The 14,652-nt window shown below is 40.6% G+C and overlaps 1 protein-coding gene across 1 annotated transcript in view; it reads left to right on the forward strand.

Moving 5' to 3' along the window:
• The window catches only part of trappc9 (trafficking protein particle complex subunit 9), a 230,786-nt gene that overhangs the window by 1,783 nt on the left and 214,351 nt on the right, over positions 1 to 14,652 (forward strand). The window contains exons 3-8 of the mRNA XM_069703380.1: positions 3,230 to 3,375; positions 4,583 to 4,708; positions 6,090 to 6,116; positions 7,769 to 7,890; positions 9,891 to 10,016; positions 11,269 to 11,485. Coding sequence (XP_069559481.1) covers positions 3,230 to 3,375; positions 4,583 to 4,708; positions 6,090 to 6,116; positions 7,769 to 7,890; positions 9,891 to 10,016; positions 11,269 to 11,485 — 764 coding nt within the window. The remainder of the gene's footprint in view (positions 1 to 3,229; positions 3,376 to 4,582; positions 4,709 to 6,089; positions 6,117 to 7,768; positions 7,891 to 9,890; positions 10,017 to 11,268; positions 11,486 to 14,652) is intronic.

The following is a 14,652-nucleotide window of genomic DNA, read 5'->3' on the forward strand; positions in this document are numbered from 1 at the left end:
CTTTGTAGCCTCCTGGCTGCCGCTGGTTTCAGTACCTGTTCATACACCGATAGATCTGTGTGTCCGTTTATCCATCAGTCTTGTTGTAAGTCATACTGCTGCTGTAGTACAGCTGACAACACACACAGGTTTGTTTTTAATGTTCGAAGAATCCTCAATATTTAACAACTCAACTGTTGATTCCTAGTCGGCAACCTTTTTAACGCAAAAGGGGTTTTCATGTCTGTCTTCTTTAATTTGTGCGTCTCTGTTAGATTTGATGTGTTTCAGTAGCCACCTCTTTAAATGTGGAGGTAGAACTTGTGATTTACACTTTAAAGCTCTATACAGAAGATCTTAAAGCCGGTTTATGCTTTCATCGGCACGACTGTTAAAAGCTGTGCAAAAATGAATTGACTTAATTGTAATGTGCATTGATTCAGTTAAATGTTACAAGCAGGGATTCATTAGTCAAACAAATATTAACAACACACACACCATTCAAATCTAATAAAGCAGTTCGGTGTCTTATATTCTATGTTTACAAAGCTTCAAACAAGAAGTTAAACCTTTCGGAAAGGTGATATTACAACTTGCTTATTAACAATTTATATCGTTTATTTGACTGGACTTAACCATGTAGATTGATTTTAATATTCTTCCCCCCCTCATAATTGTAAATGTGATGGAAAACATTAGAAACACCTGTTAGTATGATGCAGTCTAATGCAACACAACTGCAATCTGAATAATAAACAGATAAATAATTCATTTACTGAATACTTCTCTGACTAAAAACTGCTCTTTATTATCTTCTTAAAAGAAGAATTTATGACATCGCTGTTTGTAATGGATTGCATTAAATTGTCCACAGTACATTAGTATGCACTTATGTAGTTTAATTATATTATATCAAATTAATACATTTAAACACAGGAAATCCATGTTCATGATATAGAAGAGAAGGATCTGTAAACTTCTGCAGTTTCACTTGCATTTCCTGGGAAGTTTCATGGAAAGAACAATGTGCTGTGATTTGGTCCTAATTGCAGGGAAAGTAGCATTTTCCTTTTAACAAAAGCTCCTATTAAATATTCATTTATCAGTCATTTATAATGGAAAGCTTAATTGTAGGTTCGCTGGGAGACACACTTCAGAAGTTTAGCTTGATCTGCTTTCTGTTATACCAGCAGTTAATTGGAAGTGTATGGAGTGAACACGGTCTCCACTTTTCACATGATTAGCACTAATGTACACAGATATTTCCAGGAAACTTCTCAGACATTATTTTGAAATGACAGAGTTTTCTTATTCCCGAAACTACACTTAGAGTTTTTGATTTTGTGGGTTTTTTTTTTTTGAGACGTCAAAGTTGATCAGTTATTGACGAAGTGATGGATTCCTTGATTAAAGGGAAGCTGCGCAGTGTTTGAAGTGAGGTTGTATCAGGTCTTTGTAGTCGGTGTATCACCTGCAGTAGATGAAGGTCGACACGTCTCCGGTTTGGAGCAGCAGCCAGCCGCATCAGTACAGAAGCTAAGTGATGTCCTGCTGGACGGGTCAGCAGCAAAACGTATCATTGCCGCCTAAACAAAGGCTCGTATAAAACATTTTGAGTGTGCTATATTTAGAATATGTTTCCTGCTTTACCTTGCTGTCAGGCAGTCCTGTCCTCGGGGAACTGTGGGGTTCGTTTGGATCTGAACTAACGTGTTGAAACACCACCAAAGACACTCAATAACAAACTCACCAATCCAGACGGTGAAACAGCAGCTGCTGCGTTCTGTGAGGTGAAGTCACTCAAAGGAGCTCAGATGGATGTAACACATTCAGTTTCCCATCAGGAAGTGCTGTCTGACGCAAGATAAAACATGGACATATTCTAAATATATCTCTGAAACTGATATTGGTGTTTTTAGGTGGCTAGAATCCGTTTTGTTGCTGACCTCGTGGACGGCGGTACATCGCTGAGGCCGGGACACACTAGCTGCGTGGCGTCATTTCATTTCAGCGTCACCGTCACCCGACGTCTTGTTTTTTCGCCGCGTGAACGGTATCGCTCGCCACGCAGGCCTTATCCTCTGTTCATACAGCTGCCCGGTTCTCCAAACTGGGAGCGTGCCGCCCCCTATCTACTGCAGGCAGCACACCGACTATACATACAACCCTGCCTGAAAACATCCCAACCGTTCCTTTAAGACTGTTTCCATCTCTGCTATTTGATTTTTTTTTTTATTTTTTATACACTACAAAACAAACTGAAACCAGCGGTCACCATCATGAGGTAAACATGTCTTGGAAAATGCTCAACTGGGATTATAAACAGTGTTTGCACAATAACATTGAAGTGGTGAAACATGTAAAGACACCGGGACGGTCTCCTGAAGGAGGAGCTGATAGTTTGGACTCGCTAAGCTCCTGTCGCAGCATTACGCCCCTGAGAGTCGCCCCGGCTTCAGAGAAAACACTTTGGGATCGGGAAGGTGCAGTTTGGGACGGTTTGGCTGAGCTCATCTTTATTCATGGGACATGCATTACATACCAGCTTGCCACGGCAGCGCCGACACTTAACAAACACCAGCGTGATAATGGCACCGTGTCTGAAGAGCTGGTTTACTTGGATGTGGTGAATTTTTCATGAGCAGCCTTTTTGTTTCATTCTGCCAGAACATTTTCATTCTTGTTCAGAAGTAGTCCGCTGAGTATTACTATGAATTTTTAACTTGCCAGATGTGAGACTGATCTCCAACAGAATAGATGCTGATGTAGATTTGTACATCCCCATCCATGATCACCTGCTGATCCTCTTCCTCGTCTTCCCACGACCTTCCCAGTCTGTCAGAAGACTCCAATGTCTTGCACAATGGGTCTACCCCCCCCCCCCCCGCGTCCACCTCCCGTCCTGGCCAAGCAGCTCCTTCCTGTGCGTGATTGTGCCAGACCGAAGCGTCGTAGGACAGCTCACACTCTGTCCTTGTCTTGTCACTTTCTTTTTGCTTGTGCTCTCCCGCCCCATGAATCCCCGCTGTAGCCCACTGATAAGATTCACTCCAGTCTCCTCTCCCGCCCTCCTGCCTACATAAGAAATGATAACGGCACAAAGTCCGAGCTTTTAAAGAAGGAAATCTCCACTCTTAATGGACAAAAGTTAATTCAAGAGCCAAAAACATGTTTTAGAAAAGAATCTGAGCCTCTTCGTTCATCCTGACTACATTTTTCTTCCTCTTCCCGACGCCTTTCCCCTCCTCAGGCATTATAAGAAGCGTTGCCAGGGACGGATGAGGAAGCACGTCGGGGACCTGTGTCTCCAGGCGGGCATGCTGCAGGACGCGCTGGTCCACTACCACATGGCCGTGGAGCTGCTCAGGGGAGTTAACGACTTCCTGTGGCTGGGTGGTAAGTCGGCAGGACGCTGGATTATTACTGTAACATGGGAAGAGTCGAGTTTTTGTTCTGTGCAATTTGCTGCACTGATATGCAGTCGATAATATTTCTTAGATCACAAAACATTGAAGCAAACAATCAGCTGTAGGAACGTAAAATGACTAAGAACTAGGAGTCGACCGATTATCGGGGCAGATATTTAGCGTTTTTACGATCATCGGTATTATTTTTATTCAACCGGCAAATCAACGCTGAAGGCTTCTCTGCCTGAGCTCGCTTCTGTGGCGGAGAAGCCTTCAGCGGTCCAGAGGACCTGTTTCAAAAGTGAGACAGCAGATATTTCAGGAAGTTCAACACACCACAGTCCTCTACGCTGAAGTTACAAAAACACCACGATCATGCCACATCTGCTTGATCCTTTGGAAGTTTAACGACACGTCGCGTTTCATGAAAGTTCGTCTCGCACCGAAGCGACTCGTTATCCAGTGTTTCCTCTAACATTGTCTAGAACAAAACAAAATACTCTTATTTACTGAGTTCCTGTGCACTCGTTTCATTTCAGCTCAGTTTGAGAGTCGCTAATCTATTTTTCTGTCACTGAAAGTTGCGCTAATTTCTGTCTTCATTTGACTCTCTGCGTATCATGAAGGACATGAAGTCGCTCACAGACAGGCAGCGCAGCAGAACACAGGGTGGACACAGGTGAACGTTACTGGAGTTGATGACAACTACACTCGTTACGTGACATTACAAAAGTGTAATTCAAGCCCAAAGTTAAGCTATCAATGGAAAAACCTCGACCTCAAACTGCTGCAAACCCGAGCAGGATGTCAGCATTTTTTTTTAAACGTCCCCTTCCTGTTATCTACTGAGAGTAGTGAGGGTGCTAATGTCAGAAACTCTGCTTCTGATCAAGCTAGCAGTTCAGTGTCTCCCCTTGCGTTGTCTCGGGAGGGCGGGAGGTCCCGGGAGGGCGGGAGGTCCCTTTGGCGGGAAAGAAACAAAATACGAATGTACTCATAGAACTGCGGTTACGTCCAGTAACTACTATTTCTTTACTTATTTCCTGTGTGGGGAAACACTGCAGTTCCAAATATTTTTCTCCTTAATTACCAATAATCGGTATCGGCCCTAAAAAAACCCCATATTGGTCGATCCTTACTAAGAACTAATCGGAGATAGAAAGTATATGTTGTCATTGCCGTGTGTTTGTCTGCAGCTGCGTTGGAGGGTTTGTGTTCAGCCTCGGTCATCTTCCACTACCCCGGAGGAACAGCGGGGAAGACGTTGGGACGCAAACCGAGCATCTCCCAGCCAGCAGACGCAGGGAAACGCCACCGACCAGGTGAGTCCAGGCTGACGGGAGCAAGCTGTGATGGACTGATAAGCTTTCTGCTGACTCTGCTGAGCTCCGCTCTGCTCAGCTGCTTCCTTTGTGTGCACAGAACAAGACGTGATGCTTCCCAGTCCGCTGAAGCTTTTCTTATTTAACCTAAAGACTGCTAATTTAAAGTTAACCTCATTAAATTCTCTCTGCTTTGTTATTGACATGCTGTTAACATGGTGTGATATTAACACGGCCTTTTACTAATGTCAAAATATACTGACTGACCAACCAAACTGACTGAATATTAACAGTGGAAAAGAGCTTTTCTTATGTCTGGAGGATTTCTGAATATTTTACGTTTCAACTAGTTCTTATTTTACTAATGATTAATCAGCAGATTAATATTCTAATTATTTATCTTAAAGATTCAAAATGATTTGCAGTTGTAAAGTTTTATAATATAATTTATTTTCCAGATTTTATTTGCTTCTGCACACACTAAGTACCAGTACACTGAAATGTAGCTCAGCATCTAACCAGATAAAAATAGCAGCAAAATGCATGTAGAGAAATATATTAATACATATGTACAAAACGAAATTAAAATGTAACCAAACAGTAGGAATGTAACTGTGACTGATACAAAATGAATTACAGCTAAAATACAAAATATACAGTAAAAAGAACTGCAGCCGATATATATCAGCAGTGTAACTATGATATGTGCAGTTTGGACTAAAGCAACTAATAATAGTACGGCTGTAGTATACTGGATGTAACATGTAGAGTGTAAAAGAAGCCATTAGGTAGTTGGAGATAGAATTGAATATTGAAAGTAAGAAGTGCAAATACATAAGACTGAGCAATATATTGATATTATATTGATGTTGTGAGACGACACGTCGTCTTCGATTTTGGATATCGTAAAATCCCGATAAATATAACAAGATCATTTTCTGACCTCATCATTATATATTTACATTACCGATAATTATTTATGAAAAATCTCATTGTGTGAAAGCACCAATAGACATTCCCACAATATTGTTGTAATATCGATGTCTTTGGTCAGAAATATTGTGATTTTGTCTTTATCGCCCAGCTTTACAAATCCAGTGCTAAAATGAGCTCTAGTGGCAGCAGGAAAGCAAGTAAATGTTTCTACAACTGAAGCAAGCTATAATATTCTTTTAAAATAGTCATCAATCATTGTCTGTTAGTTGACTGATAACCTGCCGGTGTACAGAACTGGAGTTGTTGCTTTATTGTGCAGTTAAGGCTACACACCGACGGCGTACGGTAGTCTATGTCGACACAGCAGCAGGCTGTTGGGACTCACACTGCTAACACTGCTCCCTGCGTGATGGAGTGAATCTGCATTCTCTCTCTCTGTCTGTAGGAGCTCAGGAGGTTCTCATTGACCCAGGTATGATATGTCTAACCAACATCGCTCCATAGACACCACCTCGCCTGTTTGCTCGTGCCGTCATGTGCCCCGTTTACATGCTTTTGCTGCCATTCTTTGTTCTGCATCATCACCACCTTCATTTGTTATTTGATTTTGAAAATGCACTAATGTTTATTTTTTTTCCTCCTCTGACAGGTAGTGTTTTGCTGTGTTGGTTTACTGTCACTTTCTTTTTATTTTGTATTCTGACGAACCTGCTTCTTTCTCGCAGCCACACTTTTGGTGATCAATATCACATGACCTCAACTTTAAATACACTCAGTTTCTTTTAGTGTTTATTCATTCCCCCTTTATCTGAGTAACTCTCATCTTATGTTTGACTATGAAGCAGAAATCCTTTAACCCTCTCAGAATCTGTCATTTGAATATTTACCTCCTTGAAGATCAAATTATATACAGTAGCTCTGTTGTATCACCACCAGGTGGCAGTCCAGCACCACTGGTGCATTCTTTGACTTTCTGCTCAATAAATACTCAGTGAATTAAACCTGTCACAATCATAGCGGAAAAAAAAAAAAAAAAAATTCGCCTTTATTGTCTATTTCTGTAATTTGCGATCAAAGATTTTACATTTTGAACTTCCATCATCTTACATTGTTATTTTACTTTGTCTTGCTCTGTTCAATAATTGCTTCTTTGTCATGTTGCAATTTACCAGAGAAATTGTGCAGTGCAGTATCTCATTATTCACGTTTTTGTCATAGTGACAGCATCACAGTGTTGCTATGGACACGGCCCCGTATCAAGGCGATGCACTCTCAAGTTGAATTTGTATTTTAATCAGATTGGGCCGAGAGATGCCCCCCTCAGTTCCTTTAGAAACATTTCAGGTGCGAGTTGAACTGAGGCTGGACATCAGCCGTGAACACCGACCTGTTCACATCTTTAAAGACTGGAGACCGTAGAATATTCGCTCTACCACTCGGTACTGCTGGAAAGGAGTGCACGCCAAGTTGGGGCACCATTAAGGTTTACATGTAGTTTTGAAACGGGTGATTATGAGGCATAATTGGCAATTATTTTTTTACATTCAGGGATTTTGTTTTGGTGGAGTGCTGCATGACAATTTAAAAATAAAAGGTAGGAGAAAAAAACAAGTTACAAAACGGAGTGAGAAAAATACAACCACAACAAAAGACTGATGTTAATATATATATATATCTATAATTTTATGCAAACAATAAGTGCAGAAATATGTTGTAGTACTTATGATCATGGTAAAAACATTGTGTAATGTATGCAGTGAGCGTCTTTAAGTGGGATAGAGTGTGTGTCAGTGAGAAGAAGGAATAAACACATTTAAGTTTCATTCAACATCATCTGTTGTTATCCACTAAGACATGTTGACAGTCTTGTGTTGATCCTCCATAAAATTACACACCCAGCTGTATGTATTGTAATGTACTGTGTCTTAGTCAGTGTACCGTATGTACAGTAATGCATGTGGTGCTGGTTGTTGAGGATGTGTCTTTGAAGTGGGACGTTTCAGTTTCCTCTCCTTCCTGTTTTTCACTGCATTTCCTTTCCTTTAGTAGCAGAACAGACTGATGGACGATGTCATCATGTTGTCTTTCCGGCGCTCATCTCCTGATGTCCTCTTTTGAATGCAGGTGCCCTCACAGCCAACGGCATCAGTGCAGACACCAGCACCGAGATCGGACGAGCGAAGAACTGCCTGAGTCCCGAGGACATCATCGAGAAATACAAGGAGGCCATCTCCTACTACGGGAAGGTACTGACTCAAAATCACACATCTCTTACACCAGGAATCCAACCAGTGCCCCTGCTGGCGGTTAATAACAGATAATAACTTGTAGCAAAATTCAGCTTTGTTGTTTTGGGATTTTAAGATAAAAACTCTTTGTTTTCTCTGTCTTAAATATAAAAGGTATTTTCTAAACAGCATTCAGACCATGACGCAGTCACGCTCCTCATCAACAGGTTTAAAACAAATTCTTAAGCATTGAATTCAGTTCACTCAGAAAAGCCTGAGAAGATTTTAAAAAGTTTTTTAGCTTTTGCAATGTAGAAGACTTAAATATTTATTTTGCCTGCTGTAGGCAATCATTTTAGTTATCATTTTTATTTTATTTTATTTTTTATGACGTTTCAGTCGGAACCATCAAACCTAACAATAGTTCCTAGGAGGTGAGTGGGCAACTGTCAGTTTTGCAACAACTGAAGTCAACTTGAATTCATGAATTTTCATCAAGTAATCCACCAAATTTAGGTACTTTGTTTACATCTGAGCCCCATTAATTAAATGAGTTTAATCAGGAGGAATTATTGTTATGTATGACTAGAAACTACTAAAAAATAATATAATAAAATGATAGAATAATAACAAATAATTTTAGACCATAATGTCCCTTCTGATTCTGTTATACGTTCATATTTTTTGCCAGTAAACAGATATTAAACTGCATGCTACGTGGTATTAAAAAGATCAAACAAGTCTTAAATTAAACTTGGTGAACTTCGCACAAAATTCCTGAACCGTTTATTTTTTTTAAATTTTTTTTTTATTAAACTTAATATGCCTGTTTTTAAAGATTTACGTCCTCAGTAGGAGCAGTAGGGCTGAGTGTAGGGAAGTCAGTAACTATGGAGAGACTTTGGCACAAAATACTGAATATTGTCAGCCTTTTATTTCAAGTCTAAAACAACGTCAAGGCGCACACTTTCTCCGAATGAGCAACACGTCCTGACTGAGGCGGCAGTAATGTTTCTTTATCAAGAGACTGAGCTCTCTACATTAGACAGGATATGGATGAAACGGTGCCTGACCATTTAGTGCTCCTGGGGACTATAACTATCTTGAATTGGACGAAGAACCAGAGTCAGGAAAATGCAGATTATCGTCACTACTGCTCCACAGAACTGGAGCTCCACGTCTGTGTATTGATATGTCTTCTTCCCACCAGGGGGCAGTGTTTGATCTGGTGTGACGGCACCTCAAAACCGCGCTAACACTGCTTGAGTCGTATCAGACTGTACATGCTGACAACAGCTGTTTATTACTGAATGCTACATGAGGCCAAGATTCACCATCAAGCATGAAAAGTATGTGTGATTATTTGAAATAAAAGCCTCATTAGTCAGCGATAACCTTTTTACAACCAGTATTACACAGACAAAAACAGTAAGTATCTGTTCATAGCGTACAATATTTCTTCGCCCACTGTACGTGTACAAAGTCACAAAGAATAGTATTAAAGTATCCCTAATGCTTAGGGAAACGCTGAATGGGCTCATTATGTTACCTAACTATTCAGAAGCAGTCCTGTGCTTTATCTTCATTATTATAATTGCCTTTTCGCACTGACCTCCCTCAGCCCTTTTACTTGCAACTAGTTCATTCAGAATTAAATTACATCTCAACACATAGCCATTCAGATATTAATTGAATTTTAATAAGGAGACAATGAGGGTGGAAGGAAGTTAAGGGACGGCGAGATAAAAAATGCGCACTGTTCCAGCAGCTCCGACTTCCAGCAGGAGCAGTAATAAACGTCGGGGGGGATCCCTGAAAGACGAGCGACAGAGACTCCGAGTTATCACACTTGTCTGTCAGCCGCAGTGACTGATGAGCGTGGTCGCATGTTAATGAGAAAACATTCCCTCTGATTATGAGGTGGGTGGTGAAACTCCAGGCGGCTGACATCCACTCTTCATTTTTCATTAACCCCCACCCTCCCACCCCTCCGCCCTTCCTCTTATCTCCTCCCGCAGTACAAGAACGCCGGGGTGATCGAGCTGGAGGCCTGCGTGAAGGCGGTCAGGGTGCTGGCCATCCAGAAGAGGGCCAGGGAGGCCTCGGAGTTCCTGCAGAACGCCGTGTACATCAACCTGGGACAGGTATGCTGTCGGACTGTGAAATAAAAGCTCCTCCAGCCACATCGGATGATTAATTCGGCCACCGCCTCTGTGGCACGCAGTTAAATCACAGTGACTGCAGGATAACGTATTGTTAGCAAAAAAAAAAAAAAAAAAAGCGCATGAAAACAGAACTCACCTGTGCCCTCAGAATATGTATTAGCTTTTTAGCCTCGCTCTTTATCATTAGAATAATATATTTTTCTTTATTTGTTTTTTTTTATTCTTTATTCTGTTTTATCCTTAAAAACTTTAGTCTCCTTCTGTGACCTACACAGTGAAACTGTAGTAGCTTTTCTTTCTCTTATTCTAAATCTTAATGCTTGAAGTTATGTTGGAAAATAATATTTGGTACACAAAAGCCAGTTTATCCGCCTGGGTGATTGTTAGTTTTGATGAGTCTGATGGAAGTGTTCTTAATAATCATTTATAGTCCTTAGCCAGATATGATGTAAGAGTGTATAATTACCTTTGCAATATTACAGACGCCCTCTACATGTTATACTAACCCCATGATTGGTTTACAAACTAGTTATGATGTCACAAAAAAAAAAGAGGTTTGAAGTGATTTTTAGATAAACTTTCCTCCTTGTATAACAAACCCTTTAAAGGTCCCTTACTTGACACTTATTTTCAGTCTTGATATCCATAAGAAGATATTTTTGTGGTTCACCAGAAAGCATCTCAGTAGAGCTTCATACCTCCATCTTCTCTCTGGAGCTCTACTAAGAACAGGCTGTTTTGTCTCTACGCCTTGAAGGTGCATTGATATCAGTGATCCTCTCTTCTGATTGGTTGACTCTGTTCTGAGTGACACGTGTCCAGGCCAATCACAGGCTTTCTCCAGTCTTGTAGCTTGCTATCTTCTATCGATTGCTGAATGTATTGTTCCACATAAAGTTTTGGCCGTGCTGAGACACGAGTGTGAGTTTGTGACATTATAAACTTAGAGGTCCAAACAGCTTGTCCAAATGACACGGTTGCTGAATACATGCTGTGTGCATTTCTTCGAGGGTTTCAACGCTCTCACAGTATTTCTATAGCGCCCAGACCGGTTTTAAAGCCCCCCCCCAAAAAATTGTAAATCAGAATTTTTACAGTACGGGACCGTTAATGTCTAATTACACCCATGCATCACTTTATACAGTTAAGCTCAAACATCCAGGTGATATAACAACAAGCAACACCCATTTTTGAGCGGATCGGTACCTTAATGATGTCTCTGTAACGGCAGCTATCGGAGGAGGAGAAGATCCAACGCTACAGTATCCTGTCCGAGCTTTACGAATTGATCGGCTTCCATCGCAAGTCCGCTTTTTTCAAGCGAGTGGCAGCCATGCAGTGTGTGGCTCCCACCATCCCCGAGCCGGGCTGGAGGGCCTGCTACAAGCTGCTGCTGGAGACGTTACCTGGATACAGCCTGTCACTGGATCCCAAGGACTTCAGCAAAGGTAGGCTTGGACGCTCGGAGGTTGGATGATGTGTAAATGTAGAGATAATGGCTTCATCATAACGGTTTTCTTTCCATACATTTACATAATCATGTTTGGGGCTGGTGTTAGGATGGCTCATTGGTTTACATTTTGCAGACACCTCATATTCAAAATTTTGATCTTTAAATTTTGGGTGCAATGTGTTTCAGGGCTGCAACTATCAATTACTTTCAGTAGCCTATCAGTTCTGTCTATTAGTAAAGGATGTGTTCTTTAGTCCAAAGATCATCAGAGGATGGTGAAAAATGACAATTTTCATCTTTAAATTGCTTATTTTGTCCAACCAACACTATTGAATCCAAAAGTTTCATTTCTAATTTATCAGGACATAAAAAATATTAATATTAAAAAAAAGTATATTTCTGCTAATTAATGACAAACTGTTAATTGACAAATAGTTATTTATTCATTTTCTGATGACACTAATCAATTAAGCTCTAGTGTGTTAATGGTTCTTCACGGGACATTTAAGTTTTGAATTCCCACATTGTCTTCTGTGCAATTCAAAGTACCACCATAATCAATAAACCTAAAAACAGCTTCTTTTGTTTGTTGAACATTGAGCAGAACTCCGGGATCGATTACACCCCGTTCACACCCGGCGTCATCATCCTCCCTTTGTGCCTCTAGTTACCACTTATGATCGTAGCTCGCTTTTCCACCGTAAATGCAAATAAACACGTACATGACCTAAACAAACTCGGGGAGATGAGTTGAATCAACTGGTTTTTACCAAAACGAGACAGTTTTGCTCACTGGAGCGTCGTTTTAATGCCATTAGCCTACCTCTGATGTATTTCACATCTGTTTTTACTGTCAATTATTCTACTAGATTATGTTGTAATACAAAATCTGAAGTGCTGTTAATAATAAATCCTCAATCCCAGTTGGGCTTCTTTTATTTGATTTCCTTTTCGTTGTGAATCACAACAGGTTTTTAAGAAAAGTGCTGTGTAAATAAAAAAAAATTATGATGATGACCTCGCTGAAAGCCTTTACGAAAAACGGTGTAATGTGGGCAAATAGTTTCACATTATTGCAATGGCATGTCGTGCCAGACAAATAATCTGATGAAGAAAATGAGTTGAGTGACTCAGGAGCGTCAGGCTGTCATTGTTTGTCTTCTTTCATTTGTTCTCAATACACAGTAAAAATGGAAACTCATTCTTAAAAGTTGTTGAGCGGAAAAATGTAAATGTCTGGAGTTAATTCTCAACCTGAACCCTGTCAGGTTTACAAACGAGGTAAACAACTAAAACCCAGAGGAGGCTTCCAGCCTGTGTTTTTATTGACTAAACGGCTGCTTTTGAAGCCAACCACTTCAGTTTACAAGTAAGTCTCTTCTTCTTTCTGTTCAGTTCAGCTTCACTTGGCAGAATCAGGGTCTTTCCACATCAGGGATATAACGAATAAATTACCCAAAAATGCTAAATCGTCGCCGGCGAATATTTCACCTCAAAACTATTTGTCTCTGGCGGAAATACGAATTTGTGACAGTTACGAAAGTTATTAGTAGAAAAAAAAAAGAAAAAGCTCTTTCAAAAAAAAGTTCAAATAGATTCGCCAGTTTAAAAAATTTCCCCTCGGGGATTAATAAAGTATATACCTACCTACCTACCTACCTACCTTATTCTTCAGAAAAAACTGTGGATTCAAAATGACAAAAATATATTTTCAAAATCATCGCGGCTGGTATTATTGTGTTAAAATATACCACGGTAGGAAGCAAAGTGCTCTTTCTGATTTCAATCTAACACAGAAACACTTTAATGGGATTGTAGAGCACATCAGTCAGTTATGATACAGCAGCTGGACAAACAGACAAGCAGCCAATCTGACAAAGTAGGAGTTTTCTAGTTTGGGTTCAGACCTGATGATGCAGGTGACCCGACCAACACGGATGAAGTTGGGATCTGTTTTTGTTCTGTCTCTGAAAAAAACCCCGCCAACTCTGGTTTGTAGGCAGAATATTTTTATCAACTGGATTTTACTGTGTTTCTATTGTTTATTCTGATGATTTCAGTTGAGTAGTAACTCCTTCAAAGTGGTTCAGGATACATTCACGTTGCTCAAAGAATGTGGCTACATGCCTCCACACCACCTTTATATGTGGTCGGAGCAGATCAGATCTCAATCGGTGCGTTACAACATCCAGACTACCAAACTATTTAATATGCCAACAAAAGATTTAGTATGTCCCAATACTTAGTATGTTAAATGTAGGATGCCAACAGTACCATATGTTCTACTACATCAGGCCAGCATGCTACTCGAGCTGTTCTGACCCACAATCCTTTGCGCGGCAGAAGATGCGTCACATCGACATTTAGTACATTTAATTTTTTAGTGCCCTTTATTTGAGATCTTTGTAAATCAGGCCCATAGTATGTTAGACGTAAGATGCCAAAAGTACCAGGATGTTCTACTACATCCGGTCATTTATTGCAGTCTGTGCGCCAGCATGCGACTCGAGCTGTCCTGACCCACAGGCCTCTCTACACGGCGGAAGATATTTCACATCGACTGAGCCGCCGAGACAGTTGGTGGCGCTGATGCTTCACCCACAAAAGGAGGAGGAAGAGGAAGATACAGCATTTTTATGATGAAGTAGTATGTCCCAGTTGTACACATACTACATGCATCAGTACGTGCTTTTTTAACAGTAACTGCAGTACGTACTAAAAGCAAAAAGAAATAGTCTGTGATTCTGAACCCGGGAATGAATGCATCTTGAATGCATTCACAGCTGCACTGGAACCTGCTCACTTGTGATTGGATGAACTGATAACACATGTTAATGCCAGGTGTGAACAGAGCCAAAGTTAGAGTCATCTTGAATCTCTTAGGGGGTCGCATGTCAAACAGTGCAGACTTTATACAAGTAAAAAAAGAATAATTCTCCTAAATTAATCTTCTCTGAAATAATGAGTGCGGTTCTCTCCTGTATGATCCGGAGTCCGTGAGTGACGGCAGTGTAAACACATTTAAAAGATTAAGGAGATGAATAGCGCTGCGTCAGTTCGCTCTAAGCATCTGCTGTCTTTTCAGGAGCACTCCCTTAGGGTTTCTGCATTCAAGCCACCACTTTTGCTCAAAAAGAAGCCTGGCTGAGAGCTGACCTGGGC

The sequence above is a fragment of the Brachyistius frenatus genome, unplaced genomic scaffold, assembly GCF_029030835.1.
Source record: "Brachyistius frenatus isolate BFR_SWC_R1_liver_20210118 unplaced genomic scaffold, ASM2903083v1 Contig_46, whole genome shotgun sequence".
Lineage (NCBI taxonomy): Eukaryota > Metazoa > Chordata > Actinopteri > Embiotocidae > Brachyistius > Brachyistius frenatus.